General features: G+C 49.5%; 1 protein-coding gene and 1 non-coding gene across 2 annotated transcripts in view; one reads left to right on the forward strand and one right to left on the reverse strand.

Moving 5' to 3' along the window:
- The first annotated feature begins 1238 nt into the window (after positions 1-1238).
- PYGB (glycogen phosphorylase B) overlaps positions 1239-14540 on the forward strand; it is a 34524-nt gene continuing 21222 nt past the window's right edge. The window contains exons 1-3 of the mRNA XM_065921361.1: positions 1239-1614; positions 11919-12020; positions 14413-14491. Coding sequence (XP_065777433.1) covers positions 1372-1614; positions 11919-12020; positions 14413-14491 — 424 coding nt within the window. The 5' untranslated portion in view covers positions 1239-1371. The remainder of the gene's footprint in view (positions 1615-11918; positions 12021-14412; positions 14492-14540) is intronic.
- On the reverse strand, positions 11177-11249 carry TRNAW-CCA (transfer RNA tryptophan (anticodon CCA)). Its single transcript has one exon. It is a non-coding gene; the product is annotated as a tRNA-Trp (tRNA).

Genomic DNA, 14540 nt, shown 5'->3' on the forward strand with positions numbered 1-14540 from the left:
GTCACCTCAACTCCCCCAGGTCAGCCTGGACCTGCTAGGGAGGGACTGAGACTGGTTTAGTAAGCTCACCTGGCCAGGGTTGTGGTTTGCAGAAGCTGTGCTGAGCTCAACCTTCTGCTGAGGGACTGACCAGTCCACCTTGTGAGGGGGGATGGTTCTGGGGAGTGTCTGGGAGGCAGGGGAGCCCATGAGGAAGCTACCATGGGAATCCTGGTAAGAGGACCCAAAGGAGTAGCTGAGGATAGATAAACAGACTAGAAACACTGGGCACAAATGGCTGGAGGCACCAGACTTCCTTATGGAGGACCAGCTCTAGAGAGAGAGAGTGCCATGGAGACACCCCCCACCCCAGCTATGTCCAGCTCAGCACCAGCCTTAGGTCTGCAGGCCCAGAGACTGGCCAGTCCTACACCCTCATGTGAGTGGAGTCCTGAAGTGCTGCCTTCTCTCAGGCAGCATTGTTCCTCTGTGCTGTTGGATGTGGGCCATCATTCTCACAGCTCTGGGCTATGGAATATGCCACAATTTATTTAGCAGCCCAGCACTGGTGGGCATTTTTTCCAGTTTGGGACTGTTTCGAATATTTGAATGTTACAGGCATTTCTGTACATGCCTTTTGGTCGGCCTAAGCATTCATTTCTGTTGGGTACTTTCTTTGGAGTAGTATTGCTGGGTCAGAGGTTGGTGTTTGTTTAGCTTCAGGGAATGCTACCAGTTTTTCCACGTTCCACCTACCTGTCAGAACTCTTGATGCAGAAATCACAGAGGCTAAGATAGGATTAAGGAGGAGCTGTGGGAGCAAGACTGAAGCCAGGGACCGGAAGATGGCCCTGGGGTACAGCAGCGGGAAGTGCTGGTGAGAGTGAGTGAGGGGGTCCCAGGCCAGGACCTGCAGGTAGGAACTAGCTGAGAGGCTTTAGAGAGGGTGAGGAGCAGGAGGAGACGCCGTCTCGGGGGCGTGGATAGGAGAGAGATGCTGGCAGGAATGGTCCACAAGCCCAGGGCCTCACGGCTCACCTTTGCGCGTGGGGAAACTCAACAGTACTCCTTCCCGCAGTCTTAGGTACTCCGCCCCTTCTGCGGCCCCGCCCTCCAGCAGGCCCCGCCCCCCTGCGGCCCGGCCCCTCCAGCAGGCCCCGCCCCTTCTGCGGCCCCGCCCTCCAGCAGGCCCCGCCCCACCCGCGGCCCCGGCGCGGCGCGCAGTCGCGCCCGCGGCCCCTCCCCTCCTCGCCGGCGCGGCGCACTGCGCAGGCGCGGCCTGGCAGCTGGTGAAGCCGCAGCATCCCTGGCGCGGGCGTGTCCCAGCGGCTCTTCTCGTCCTCCTCCTCCTCGTTGTCCTCCTCGTCCTCGTCCTCCCGGGCGGCCGGCGCGATGGCAAAGCCGCTGACGGACGGCGAGAGGCGGAAGCAGATCAGCGTGCGCGGGCTGGCGGGGCTGGGCGACGTGGCAGAGGTGCGGAAGAGCTTCAACCGGCACCTGCACTTCACGCTCGTCAAGGACCGCAATGTCGCCACGCGCCGCGACTACTACCTGGCGCTGGCACACACCGTGCGGGACCACCTGGTGGGCCGCTGGATCCGCACGCAGCAGCGCTACTACGAGCGCGACCCCAAGGTGAGGCGCGCCGGGGAAGAGGGCGCCCGGGGGGAGACGGCTGCCGGGTGGCTTGGACGGGGAAGCGTCCGCCTGCAATGCGGGAGACGCGGGCTCGGTCCCCGGGTGGGGAAGACCCTCTGGAGGAGGGCACGGCAGCCCAGTCCGGTGTTCCTGCCTGGAGAATCCCATGGACACACGAGCCTCGCGGGCTGCGGTCCGCGGGGTCGCAGAGAGTCGGGCATGACTGAGCGAATCTCTGTCTTTGTGTCTGTCCCGGTTGGAGAGAGACCTCGGTGAGGAGGGACCTCCGGGGTCGGGGGAGAGACCCCCCCAGGTGAGAAGGGACCCCCCCTGAGATGGGGAGAAACCCCGCACCCCCAGGTGAGGAGAGATCCCTGGGGGTGGTGAGAGACTCACAGGGCGGAGAAGGACCTCTGGTGAGAAGAGACCCCCCCGGGTGAGGAGAGACCCCAGTGAGGAGGCATCGACCACCCTTGAGATGGGGGGAGACCGTCCCCACCCCCTGCCCCGGGTAAGAGGGGGCCCATGGGTGAGGAGAGATCCCTGGTGAAAAGAGACTGGATAAGGAGGGACCGCTGGGGTGAAGACACACACACACACACAGACACACACACCCGGGTGAGGTGGCCCTGCACATACACACACACACACACACACACACACACACACCCAGGTGAAATGGCCTTGCACATACACACGCACCCTGGTGAGGCGGCCCTGCACACGCACACACACACACACACACACCCAGGTGAAGTGGCCCTGCACACTCACACACACACACAGCCTGGGTAAGGCGGCCCTGCACGCGCGCGCGCACACACACACACACACCTGGGTGAGACGGTCCTGCACGCGCGCGCGCACACACACACACACACACACACACACACCTGGGTAGGTGGCCTTGCACATACACACACACCCCCCCCTGGGTGAGGCGGCTCTGCACTTCGCACGCGCGTGTGCGCGCGCGCGCACACACACACACACACACACACACACACACACACACACCCTGGTGAGGTGGCCCTGCACACAGCTTCGTCTGCACCTGCACACCACATGCTAAGCGCCTGAAGTCGAGCAGGGGGCCTGCTGTCCTGTGGTGGAGTTGGGGTCACCGGGAAGCCTCTGAGACTGAGGCCCTCAGGGATGGGCCCTGCCTTCCAGGAGCACACACCTGCTCTGGAGAACTTGTCTTAGCTGAAGTTTGGTAGACAGTAAGGAACTGTTGATTCTTTTTACATTTTATACAAGCATAGGTTTATGGTAGACGAGTACAAGGTGCACAAGAGAGAACTTGTTCATCACGTCCATTACTAACCGTGTTAAGAATGCAGGTGTATATCCTGCATCTTCTCCTGTTCTTAAATAAATATGCACACCTTTCAAAAGCATATTGAGTGTACGGTTTTGTGGCTTTTCTGTTTCATTCATCAACATTTGTAACACTTGTAGCTCTTTCAACAGCTTTCCAAGTAAATATGATTCTTGAGTATCATTGATAGTTTTCAGTCTGGTGCATATGTCATAGGCTTGGCCAGGCCCCTGCTGCCAGTTTTGTTTGCTTGGTTTTTTGGTTTTGTTTCTTGCCTCTTGACCATGGAGCATTTTACCCTTTCTTTTATACTAATGTAGAGTGAAAACTGATGAGGGAAGGACACACCTGTAGACCTAACACCAGTTTGCAAAGTTTGATTTGCAGTGGACACCTGGGCACTGGGCAGTTGCTTTGTTGATAGTATTTTTGTAGGGCATTAAGAAATGTTTAATAGTTGCCAAGTCTGAGATCGGTTGATTTTCCAAGCTTTTTCTGGGGCACTCCTTTTTCTAAAAGAGTAGTGGTAAAAAAGACAGATTTGTTGGAATACTAACCAGCCTCTTGGTGTTTAGTATGCAAGACAGTGAAGTCACACCAAATGGCTAAAACAGGTTATTTCAACGAGGGCTTGGGTCGACTTTGCCAGGGAAGCTGGCCAAGAGGCAGGACTCCCCCAGAATTCCCTGTTGGTGGCAGAGCTCCACTTTGCAATATCATTGTTATTCATGCAGCAGGTGACAAGCGACATCTCTGCCTGCACACTCAAGGGCATTTCCCTGCAGCTGAACCAGAATGTACTGCAGCACCCAAGGGACCGTTAGAGTCTTTATTCTATGTTTAGATCCAAAAAAGACTGGTAATGGGCTCAGGGATTGCGGAAATAACCTTTCCTGAACAGGATTAAATTCCTCTAACAAAACAGGTTTGCTGATCCTCACTGATGGCTACGGTGGCCATAGGCATAAACATTCCTCTTTTAAGGAAACCACACAGCCTGTAAATGGAAGATTGTTTGCCTCTCCTGGATAGGAAGGTCCTTTGAAAGTGGAAACTTCTAATTTAACTGCTTCGATCTGTCTGATCCATGTTGAAAATAGGCTCATCATCTCCTTTTCCTGCATAAGTTACATGTTTGCTTGTAAAGCTGGGGTCCCCAAGCTTTTAGGGACCAGGGTCTGCTTTCATGGAAGACAGTTTTTCCACGGCCCCTGGTGGGGTGGGAGGGGATGGTTTCTGGATGATTCAACCATGTTACATTTATTGTGCACTTTGTTTCTATTATTATTACATTAGCTCCACCTCAGACTGTCAGGCATTAGACCTCAGAGGTTAGGGAACCCTGTTGGAAAGGATAAGAAATCCTGTTTTGTTAGAGGAATTTAATCCTGTTCAGGAAAGGTTACTTCCGCAATCCCTGAGCCCATCACCAGCCTTTTATGGATCTAAACATAGAATAAAGACTCTAACGGGTCCCTACGGTGCTATGGTACATTCTCATTCAGCTGCAGGGAAATGCCCTTGAGTGTGCTGGCAGAGATGTAGCTTATCACTGCTATACCTCTGATCCCAGGAGGATCAGAGCATGAGGGAAGGTGGGAGGGCTTTGGCAGCCTGATGATCTAAACAAGAATCAGACTGGTTTTATTTAATATTTTTATTTACTTAAAAACAGTTATGCAGGTCCTTGTGATTACTGGAGACAAAAATTCGAAAACACAGATAAGCCAAAAGGATACATTTAACTGTAATCTCATCACCTAGTGATAGCAATGTAAATGCTACAGATATCTTGTGTTCCACATCTCTTTTTCTGGGCAGGTAGAGACACTTGTTTTTATTACACAAAATAGTGCAGTGCCATGCTGCACCTATTGTTTCATAACTCTTTCAAGCATTCTATTTTTGGTAATAGTAGAAACAATTGGAGCTCAGTGCCCAGAGGAAGAGTTTTCAAATAAGCTGCCTGGCCAAGCAGCAAGTCAAAATATCTGGCTAAAATTTAAGAGGTCTGCACTTGGCAGGACTCAGCGCTTAATTCTAAAGAGGCTCCAAGAGACTGAGGAGATGGGGAGGTCAGGACTCCACTCCAGACTTGGGGACGAAAAGGAGCTGGGTGGTAAGAGATGGATGGCTCACACAGATCCAAGCCCCTCAAGGCCTGGCTTTACCACTCAGATTGTTCCACCCTGGGCTGGAGTAGGTTTCTTTCTTGGTCTCAGTTTTTTCATCTTTAAAATGAGGAAGGTCAAGCTAGGTAGTCCATTTCTGAGTCCCTTTCCTTTCTAAAACATCATAGTTTTGTGTTTGCTGGTAAAATGTTTCCGTTTTACATTGACATTCCGTCCAAAAAGAATTTGAGAATGCTTGAGCAAGACATGACACAGGGGCTTCCCTGGCAGTCCAATGGTTAAGAATTCGCCTGCCAATGCAAGGGACACAAATTTGATCCCTGGTCTAGGAAGATTCCACATGCTTCTGAGCAGCTAAGCCTGTGTACCACAATTACTGAGCTCGTGTGCAGCAGCTGCTGAAGCCCAAAGTCCCTAAAGCCTGTGCTCTACAAGGGAAGCCACTGCAATGAGAAGCCTGAACATCACAACAGAAAAGACCCAGCACAGATAAAAACAACAAATAAATAATTTTTTATAAAAGATACGATACAAAAGGCTCAATTTCATAGAAGACCTCAAAGAGAAAGTTGGGGCAAAAGACAGTAAGGGTAGGAGAGTGGATTAAGCTCAGGTGTAAAGTCAGGACACAAAATGCCAACCTAAGTTCTGGCAACCAGAGCATGTGGCAGGTTATGCCTAGTTTTGGGAGTCCTCAATCTCTTCTAGAGATTCTAGAATGGGCAGGTGGGAGATTTCGTCCATGGATCTCTAGAGCAGACATTGCACAAGGTGGACAGCTGGCCTGATGACACCCCTGCAGTGGATGGACTGGTCGGTTTCCCATGGCTCCTTCCTCATGAGCTCTTGGCATAACCATCATGGTAGACTAAGAAAAGGAGCTCTACCACTGGGCCCAAGCTCCTGTCTTAAATGTTTCTAGTAAGATAATCATGAAGAATACAGTCAATCTTATGGTTTTAACAGATCTGGGACTTGAAGGAAGATAATCTGGAGCAGTGTTTTATACCCTTGGCTGCCCACAAGCCCCACTTCTGAACTTCTGTCCTAATAAGGCAGGAGTGGGACCAGCACTGGGATCTTTTTGACCCAGGCAGCGGTTCTGATGTGTTTGCTGTGTTTGCACTCTGTGGTTCTGGTTGTGGCTGTGGTGTTCTGATGTGTTTGCACTCATCTGTGTGAACTTGATCTTGTATCCCGTGGACAAGCCTCCGTGATAGCAGAGAGCTCAGAGTTACTTTCTGTGGCCAGAAGCTGGGGAGGGGCAGGCGGTTCGTGTTGCTGATTACCCTGAAAGCTTGCAGAGCAGAAGGTCGGGTGAAGTCACTGTCTATGAGATGGGGAAACTCTGCGTGTGTGCCACGATTTCTCATAGAAGGCAGCCTAACCTCTGCTTCTGCAGGCTGTGATGGTTCATTTTCCATGTCAGCTTGACTGGTCTATGGTGCCCAGATATTTGGTGATGTTAATGTGGATGTTTGTTTGAAGGTGTTCTGACTAAACGTGAAAGTAACGTTTAGTCAGTGGATTTTGAGGAAAGTGGTATCTTCTATAACGTAGATGGGCCTCTGTTCAGTTGAAGGCCTGAACAGAGCAAAGACTGACACCCCATTTGGAGTCCAAATGCCACTCCTCCATGCCTCACCTCGCCAGATTTCGGTCTTGGACCTCCATGATTATGTGACCCAGCTCCTTAAAATAAGTCTCTGTGTGTATGTGCTGTAAATTCTGTTTCTCTGGGGAGCCCTGACTTATCCAAGCTGCTGTCGATGGTAGGCCTTTTGTATCTTTATGAAATGTTGTAACCCATCTCACTTCTGCATCCCATCCCTTTTTAGATGATTTTTTTAAATTTAGTTTTTGACTGCATCCCATGACATATGGGATGTTAGACCCCCCCACCAAGGATCGAACATTTGTGCCCTACATTGGGAAGGTAGAGTCTGAATCACTGGACACCCAGAGAAATCCTTGATGATTTTTTAAATGTTTATTTTACATGATTTGAGACTTTCAAAAGTTGCAAGAATGATGTAAGAATTCCCATATGCTCTTTATCCGAATTCCCCATTTTTAACTTGTTTGTTGTATCCTTCTCTCTTTATACATACATTTTTTTTTTTCCTGTGAACCATTTGAAAGTAAGTTTTAGACTTGATAACCAACCTTTCCCTCTAAAAACTCAAATATGTGATTGGAAAAAAATCAGGGAGACTCCCTTATACTAGCAGAGGACTTAGAAAAAACTTGGGGTGTTCACACCATCACAGTGTTGTCACCTGCAGACCTTACTCGGCTTTGTTGGTTGTCCCACTGATAAGAAATACAAGTAAGAAGACTGAGAGGACTTTATGCACCTTTTCAGATATACCACCTTCCCCACCCTACCCCCACCCCATCATTAAGTGGAGCAGGCTCTAACCCATATGGAATCCCATATATTTTAAGACACGAAGCAGGTAAACAGCAGGCAATAGATGGTTAGCTTTTTCTACCTTGTAGAGAAGGGGGTTCTTAGACTATGGTGAAGGGCAGGAGAAATGAATACAGAAACTTAGAAAGGTGATTGGATGACAGAAAGGTTTCGCTAGATCTTCTGGAGTGGGAATTACATATAATTTCAGTTTTAGCTGAGTGTCTTTTCTCAGCCTTGAAACATCACTTCAAGGTGAAAGTAGCTTTGCTTACCGGGCTTCCCAGGTGTCGCTAGTGGTAAAGAACCTGCCTGCCAATGCAGGAGACATAAGAGACGTGGGTTTGATTCCTAGGTCAGGAAGATTCCCTGGAGGAGGGCGTTTCAACCCACTCCAGTATTCATGTCTGGAGAATCCTATGGACAGAGGAGCCATAGGGTCACAAAGAGTCGGACACGACTAAAGCAACTTAGCAGGCACACACAGCTCTGTTCACAACACTGAGTCATAACGCTGAGTCACAGGTGGAACTTGATGTGGTCCAGATCTCTTAATATAAATTGATCAGGCTCTGGCTATCAGTCAGTGACAAGGAGGCCTCCATGACTATCTGGCTCTGGGATGGGCCGAGTGGGCACTTCATAGGTAGGACTTAGCAGCATGTGAGGTGGACGGCCCAGGACTATAAAATTGACATCATGGAGCACAAAGTGAATCTGTTTCCTGCAGAACTAAATGATCTCTAAGATCCCTGCAGGTTCTCATATCCTGTAATTTTATCCTATTTTACATTTCTCAGATTTACTTTGAGCAAACAGACCTGCATTCTAATCCTAGGTAACAGTACCTAAAGTGAAAAAATAAAAGAAATTTGTGATCTACATTGAGACACAGCCTGCCAGCTAGGGGAAACCAAGATTCCTTGGGATTTCACTCCAAAGGAGCGTGCTGAGTGTGACTTTGTAGGTTGGGCCCTAAGACGTCTGGTAGATACCACCCTTCCTCCTCATTCGAGCAGAGTTTTGGTTTTATATAGAAAGCCATTTCCTCCAGAAAGCCCCTGGGACGCAGTGGTGTGGACGTGGAGATGTGCTCAGGACAGGAGTGAGCTTCAGCTCTCTGGCCAGTTGGGGGGCCAACCCCCTCCACAGCAGCTCTCCTCTTGCAGTGGATAACAAACACGAGGGGGCCTCAGTGGCTTTGGAGAGGCTGGGGGGGGGGGGCCCACTGGAGCTGACCTGTGTGTTGGGTCAGTGATCAGTGTCCCTGTGTCATGTCAGGGCCAGTTCTGTCTGGCAGGAGCCTCTCTGCGCTGGGAGCGGGCAGCTGGTGAGTTAAGATGACAGGAGACTGTGCGGCTGCATGTTCCTGGCACAGATAGAATCGGGTTCTTGGTGGTGGAGAAGTGGATTGCCCCAGTTTGCATCCAGCTTCATTGCCCTGAATGTTGAGAAAGTTCTTTGTTTCTTTTTCTGCAGAGAGTTCAGACCCTGCTGTTAAACAAGGGCTCTAAACACACTTTTAGGAGAGGGAGAAGAAATTGGAGATCTCAGAAAGCCCAGTTCTATTATTATTAATCTCAGTTCTATAGAGAGCAAAATGAGGCTGTACCTATTTACATTAAACTCCATGTTCATAGAGTTCATTAACTCCTAAGACTCTTTGTGAAGTTACTCCATAGTGTTCGACTCTTTGCGACCCCATGGACTGTAGCCTGCCAGGCTACTCTGTCCATGGAATTTTCCAGGCAAGAGTACTGGAGTGGGTTGCCATTTCCTTCTCCAGGGGATCTTCCCAACCCAGGGATTGAACCCGGGTCTCCCACATTGCAGGCAGATGCTTTACCATCTGATCCACCAGGGAATCCCCCTAAGACCCTTTAGCAGATTAATATGCTATATAATATTTGCATTGATCATGTTTTCATCTGTTTTTGTCGAAGAGCTTTGCTGATGCTTTTCTCTGATGTTACCTGTTGGGGTGGGCTCAGCATGTAATAAATAAACCCAATTGATAAAAAAAAATCAAGGCTGCCTCTAGACCATATAACACATGTTACAGCTGTATTGCAAAGAAGGAATGCAGCCAAAAGGTTCAGTGACCTAGTTCAGCCCTGGAGATGACCCCCCAGTGGTGTGTGGCAAGGTTAAGGGGTTCCTGCTGTTCTCAGGCTCCAGGAGATGAGTGTCTGGTCCTCAGTCAGCACCCCTGAGCTGGGAGGCCCTTTCCAGGGTTGCAAAGATACTGCCAGGACACTGGGCTGGGCCCAGTGGGCTGTGGGCTCACAGAAGCTGAGTTTGGTGCCAGCAAGTATTGGCCCTTTGCAAGTGAGCCCCCAGGCTTTTCCTTGGACCAAGCCTGTGCCCTCAGCTGTTTTTTGTTTGTTTTTTTCCAGAATTACCACCCTGTTCTACAGGTTCCACACCCCTCCCTGAAAATCTGGCCTGGTGAGGGGCCCAGCATTGCCGAGTCCAGGGTGGACATGGTGCTATTAGGGACATAAAGGGACCAGGTCACCCCATCTGCCGGGGAAGGAGCCAGGATGGGACCCAGTCTGTGTGGTTCAAATGCCATCAACCAGCTTCTCAAGAGCCTTCAGTTTTGATGGTTTCACACCAGACTATCTTAAGGAAACTGGGGAAAGCAAAATCAACATGTGTGGTGAAGTTATAAAAGTACTCCTCACACAGGCAGAAACAGCAGCAGAACACAAGGCACCGCCCCTGAGACCAGAGCTCCGGCCAGGCGGGGCCTTCAGAGGTGCCCGGCACAGGGCTGACCCTGGTCGGTCCCTTCTGAGTGGGGACGGTGCTTGGGGGACCCCGGTGCCATGCTGTCCCTGCTGTCCTCTTGTGCAGGGGGCCACAGGAGACTCCCCCGGGCCTGTTTGCAGAACTAAGTACACTGCTGAACCCTGGACACCTGTGTTCTACTTGGGAGGAAAGTGGAAGATTTAAGGCTGATTGCAACATTTTATGCCTCAGCACCCATCTCTTAGGAAAAGAGATAATCAAGCTATTTTCCTAGTGCTAGTTAAAAGTTGGAAAGATCAAACTACAACTTTAAAAATACATATTTGTCTGAATAGTTACAGGCACAACGAAAACATCTCAACCATATCCCTGACCTGCCAACTTCTTATAAAACCTCTCGGGAGAACCCCAGAAGGAGTTCGGTAGGGGAAAATGCCCCTTGTGTGTGCCTGGGAGAATGTTCACTCGCTCAGACCGCTAGATGCTGTCATCTCGGTGTCTTTGCCTATTGGTTACCAAGCCCCATGGGAACCCATATACTAATAAATCAGTTCAAGTGTAGGGTAAATACTGTCCAGGACGACGAAAGCTCAGGAAGAGGCAATGGACCGTGAACAGCAGTGATGGCTGTGGTGGGTAGAGAGAAGCTTGTTACACCGTGATGAGTCTGTGATTTAAAGGACACTGGAATGTGGATGGGAATTTTGAAGCCAGGCATTCATATAATCAAAAAACGTGGAAGGCTCTCTGGGACTGAAATCTGTTTGTTTGTTTGTTTGTTTGTTTTTGTATGCATGCATGTTCTTTTGATTTGTAGATTTGATATGTATGGAAAGTTTTCTTAAATTATATTTTTTAAAAGTACGTTTCTTTATTTGGCTCTACTGGGTCTTAGTAGTGGCATTCAGGATCTTTTTAGTTGTGGCCTGTGGGATCTGGTTCCCTAACCAGGGATCAAACCTGGGCCCCCTGCACTGGAAGCATGGAGCCTTAACCACTGGACCACCAGGGAAGTCCCCCCAAGGCCTTACTCTGGATGACAGGAAGCAGCATGGAGGTCCCGTATAGGAACAGGACTCTGTGGGCCGGATCTCAACTCTGCCGCTGCCTTCCGTGGCCCATTGGGTGGTTGTAGCGGGGGCAGACAGCCCCAGGCATGGGAAGCATTGGAATCCTGCATGATCCCCAGCAAATGTTGGTGGTCATCTTTTCTTATATACAAAAGTTTATCTCTCACTCCCCCAAAACCAGCAAATAGGCAGCAGGTGGAAATAGGTAGACATGTCCATCGTCTGTCCCACTGTGTTGGCTGTACTGTTGGCGCTGAGTGCCCAGTGCAGGTGTCAGGAGCCAAGCGCAGACAGAGCTCCGTCTGTCCTGGGGGTCAGTTCCCCACCACCGCCCTGTCCCACCTCCCTGCCCTCAGGGGAGGTTCCTTTTTGTCCCCGTGGGGACTCCAGAAGGGCAGTGCACAGAATCTGCTTTTGAAGGACCCTGCCTGGGGGGGCAGCCCCTGGAAAGGTGAGGTTGGCCAAGGCCGAAGGGAGGGAGCCCATTTTAGGGGTTCGGGTAGGCGCAGTGTTGGCTGAGTGCAGCCTCTCGGAAGGTCCGCTCTGCACTGGGATCTTCACGTACGTGGGGCAGAACCATCTGTCTCAGATGCCTCCTCTTGCTCCCTCAGCGCATCTACTATCTGTCCCTGGAATTCTACATGGGCCGCACCCTACAGAACACGATGGTGAACCTGGGCCTCCAGAATGCCTGCGATGAAGCCATCTATCAGGTGTGGTCCTTGGGGCCGGGCTGCTGGGGTGGCCTCCTGTGGGCACCGAGCCTTAATCCAGGCCCTGCGGAGGCGAGTGCTGCCGTCTGGGACCGAACACGCGGGCATGGGCGGAGATGGGTGGCGGGTGACGTGCCTTTTCAAGGAGAGAAAGTGAGGCCTGGATGGGAGCTAATGCCCAGAGGGCAGAGACGGGAGCAGGTTATGATGCCGAAACTTGAAGCTTCTAGACCATTGCACATCACATGCCCACCCCACGTGGCAGAAATGCCTGATATCGTCCCATTTCTCTTTACTTTATTGAGCTGGTGGCCCACCTCTAGCTCCCCTCTCCCACCCTAAAGACACTTGTCCTGCACCTGCTTGCAAAGTTGACCTTCTCTCCTACTCAGAATTGTTGTTGTTCAGTTGCTAAGTCATTGACGACGGCTTCCCTGTCCATCACCAACTCCCGGAGCTCACTCGAACTCATGTCGATTGAGTTGGTGATGGCATCCTATCATCTCATCCTCTGTCGTTGCCTTTTCCTCCTGCCCTCAATCTTTCCCAGTATCAGGGTCTTTTCCAATGAGTTGACTCTTTGCATCAGGTGGCCAAAGTATTAGAGCTTCCATGGACAGAGGGGCTTGGTGGGCTATAGTCTATGGAGTCGCAAAGAATGGGACACGACTGAGTGATGAATACAAGCAAATAGAAAATACAGGGAGGCATGGATCTTTTTAAACATTGTACATTTTTTTCCCCTAAAATGCTGTTTCACTTGCTGCTTAGCTTTTAGTTAAGCTTGTGTTGGGGAGATTTCCGTGATGACGGAACTTGAGAATCTCAGGCACATGTTGGCAGTGCCTGCCTTTTAGGCAGGACGTGGGTACCAGAGGCTGTGAGCTGGAGTGTTGATGGTGCAGGGCTGGACGGCCTCCTCCCCAGGCTCCCCAGTTACAATGCAGTGTGCAAATAAAACACGCGAGACTTCCCTGGTGGTCCACAGGTTAAGACTTGACCTTCCAATGCAGGAGGTACCGGGAGCTAAGATCCCACATGCCTCATGGCCAAAAAAGCATAAAACAGAAGCAATATTTTAACACGTTCAATAAAGACTTTTTAAAAAATGTTTTAAAAAAAGAAGAAAACATCCCACTGCTGCATCACCCCAGGCTCCAGTTCCAGAGCGGGTTCTGCTAAAAACTAGAAATTCAGAAGAAGCCACTCTCTCCTGAGTGTGCTATCAAGGACACACTTAAAATTACAGGAAAGTTTAAATATACATGGAAATTGACTGCTATGATGAACGTCTTCACACACCATCGTCATCTGGCTTCCCCAGTCCTCAAGCCCAAGTCATGGCTGGTCTTTTTTCCCATATAGCCCCACCACTCCCAAGTTATTTAAGAGCCAATATCAAATGTCGTAATAGTTCACATGTAAATTTTCACTCGATATTTCTTTTCTTTTCCTTTGGCCAAGCTGCACAGCTTGCCAAACTCCTCTATCCTTCACTGTCTCCCAGAGTTTGCACAAACTCATGTCCATTGAGTTGGTGATGCCATCCAACCATCTCATCCTCTGTCGTCTCCTTTCTCCTCCTGCCCTAAGTCTTTCCCAGCATCAGGGTCTTTTCCAGTGAGTCAGCTCTTTGCATCAAGTAGCCAAAGTTCCTATTTTATAAATAAGTTCATTTGTACTATTTTTTGGTTTCCACATATGAGCAATATCACATAATAGTTGTCTTTCTCATCTGGCTTATTTTGTTTAGTATGATAATCTCTAGTTGCATCCATGTTGCTGCAAATGGCACTATTTTGTTCTTTTTTATGGGTGAGTAATATTCCATAGATACACACCACATCTTCTTCATCCATTCATATTTCCATGGACATTTAGGTTGTCGTTTCCACGTCTTGGCTATTGTGAAGAGTGCTGCAACAAACATCGCGGTGCAGGTGCCTTTTCAAGTTAGTTTTCTTCTGATTGATATATGCCTAGGAGTAGGATTGCAGGATCATATAATAGTTCCCTTTTTAATTTTTTGAGAAACCTCTGTACTATCCCAATGGCTGTACCAATTTACATTCTCACCAGCAGTTTAGGAGAGTTCCCTTCTCCCCACATCCTAACACCAAATTTTTTGTTTTACTTTCTCAACCACTTTGTTATTTTTTTTATTTTAATTGGAGGCTAATTACTTTACAATATTGTAGTGGTTTTTGCCAAACAGTGACATGAATCAGCCATGGGCTAACAGCAAATTTTAATGTTGCGTTCTCAAGTCTAATAGAAAGCAGATTCTAACCTCTGATTGCTACAAGCTCACAGGGTTTAAATATCTTTCTACCTATTACTTGAGGGAAAATATGAAGTACTATTAAAATGTTACCTCTGTTTCTGTTCACAGTTGGGACTGGACTTGGAAGAACTGGAGGAAATAGAAGAGGACGCTGGCCTGGGGAATGGAGGCTTGGGCAGGCTGGCAGGTAACCCCGGCCCCTGTCCAGAACAGGCTTTTCCTGACACAGTGCTTGG

The sequence above is a fragment of the Muntiacus reevesi genome, chromosome 2 (assembly GCF_963930625.1).
Source record: "Muntiacus reevesi chromosome 2, mMunRee1.1, whole genome shotgun sequence".
In the NCBI taxonomy this organism is placed as follows: Eukaryota; Metazoa; Chordata; class Mammalia; order Artiodactyla; family Cervidae; genus Muntiacus; species Muntiacus reevesi.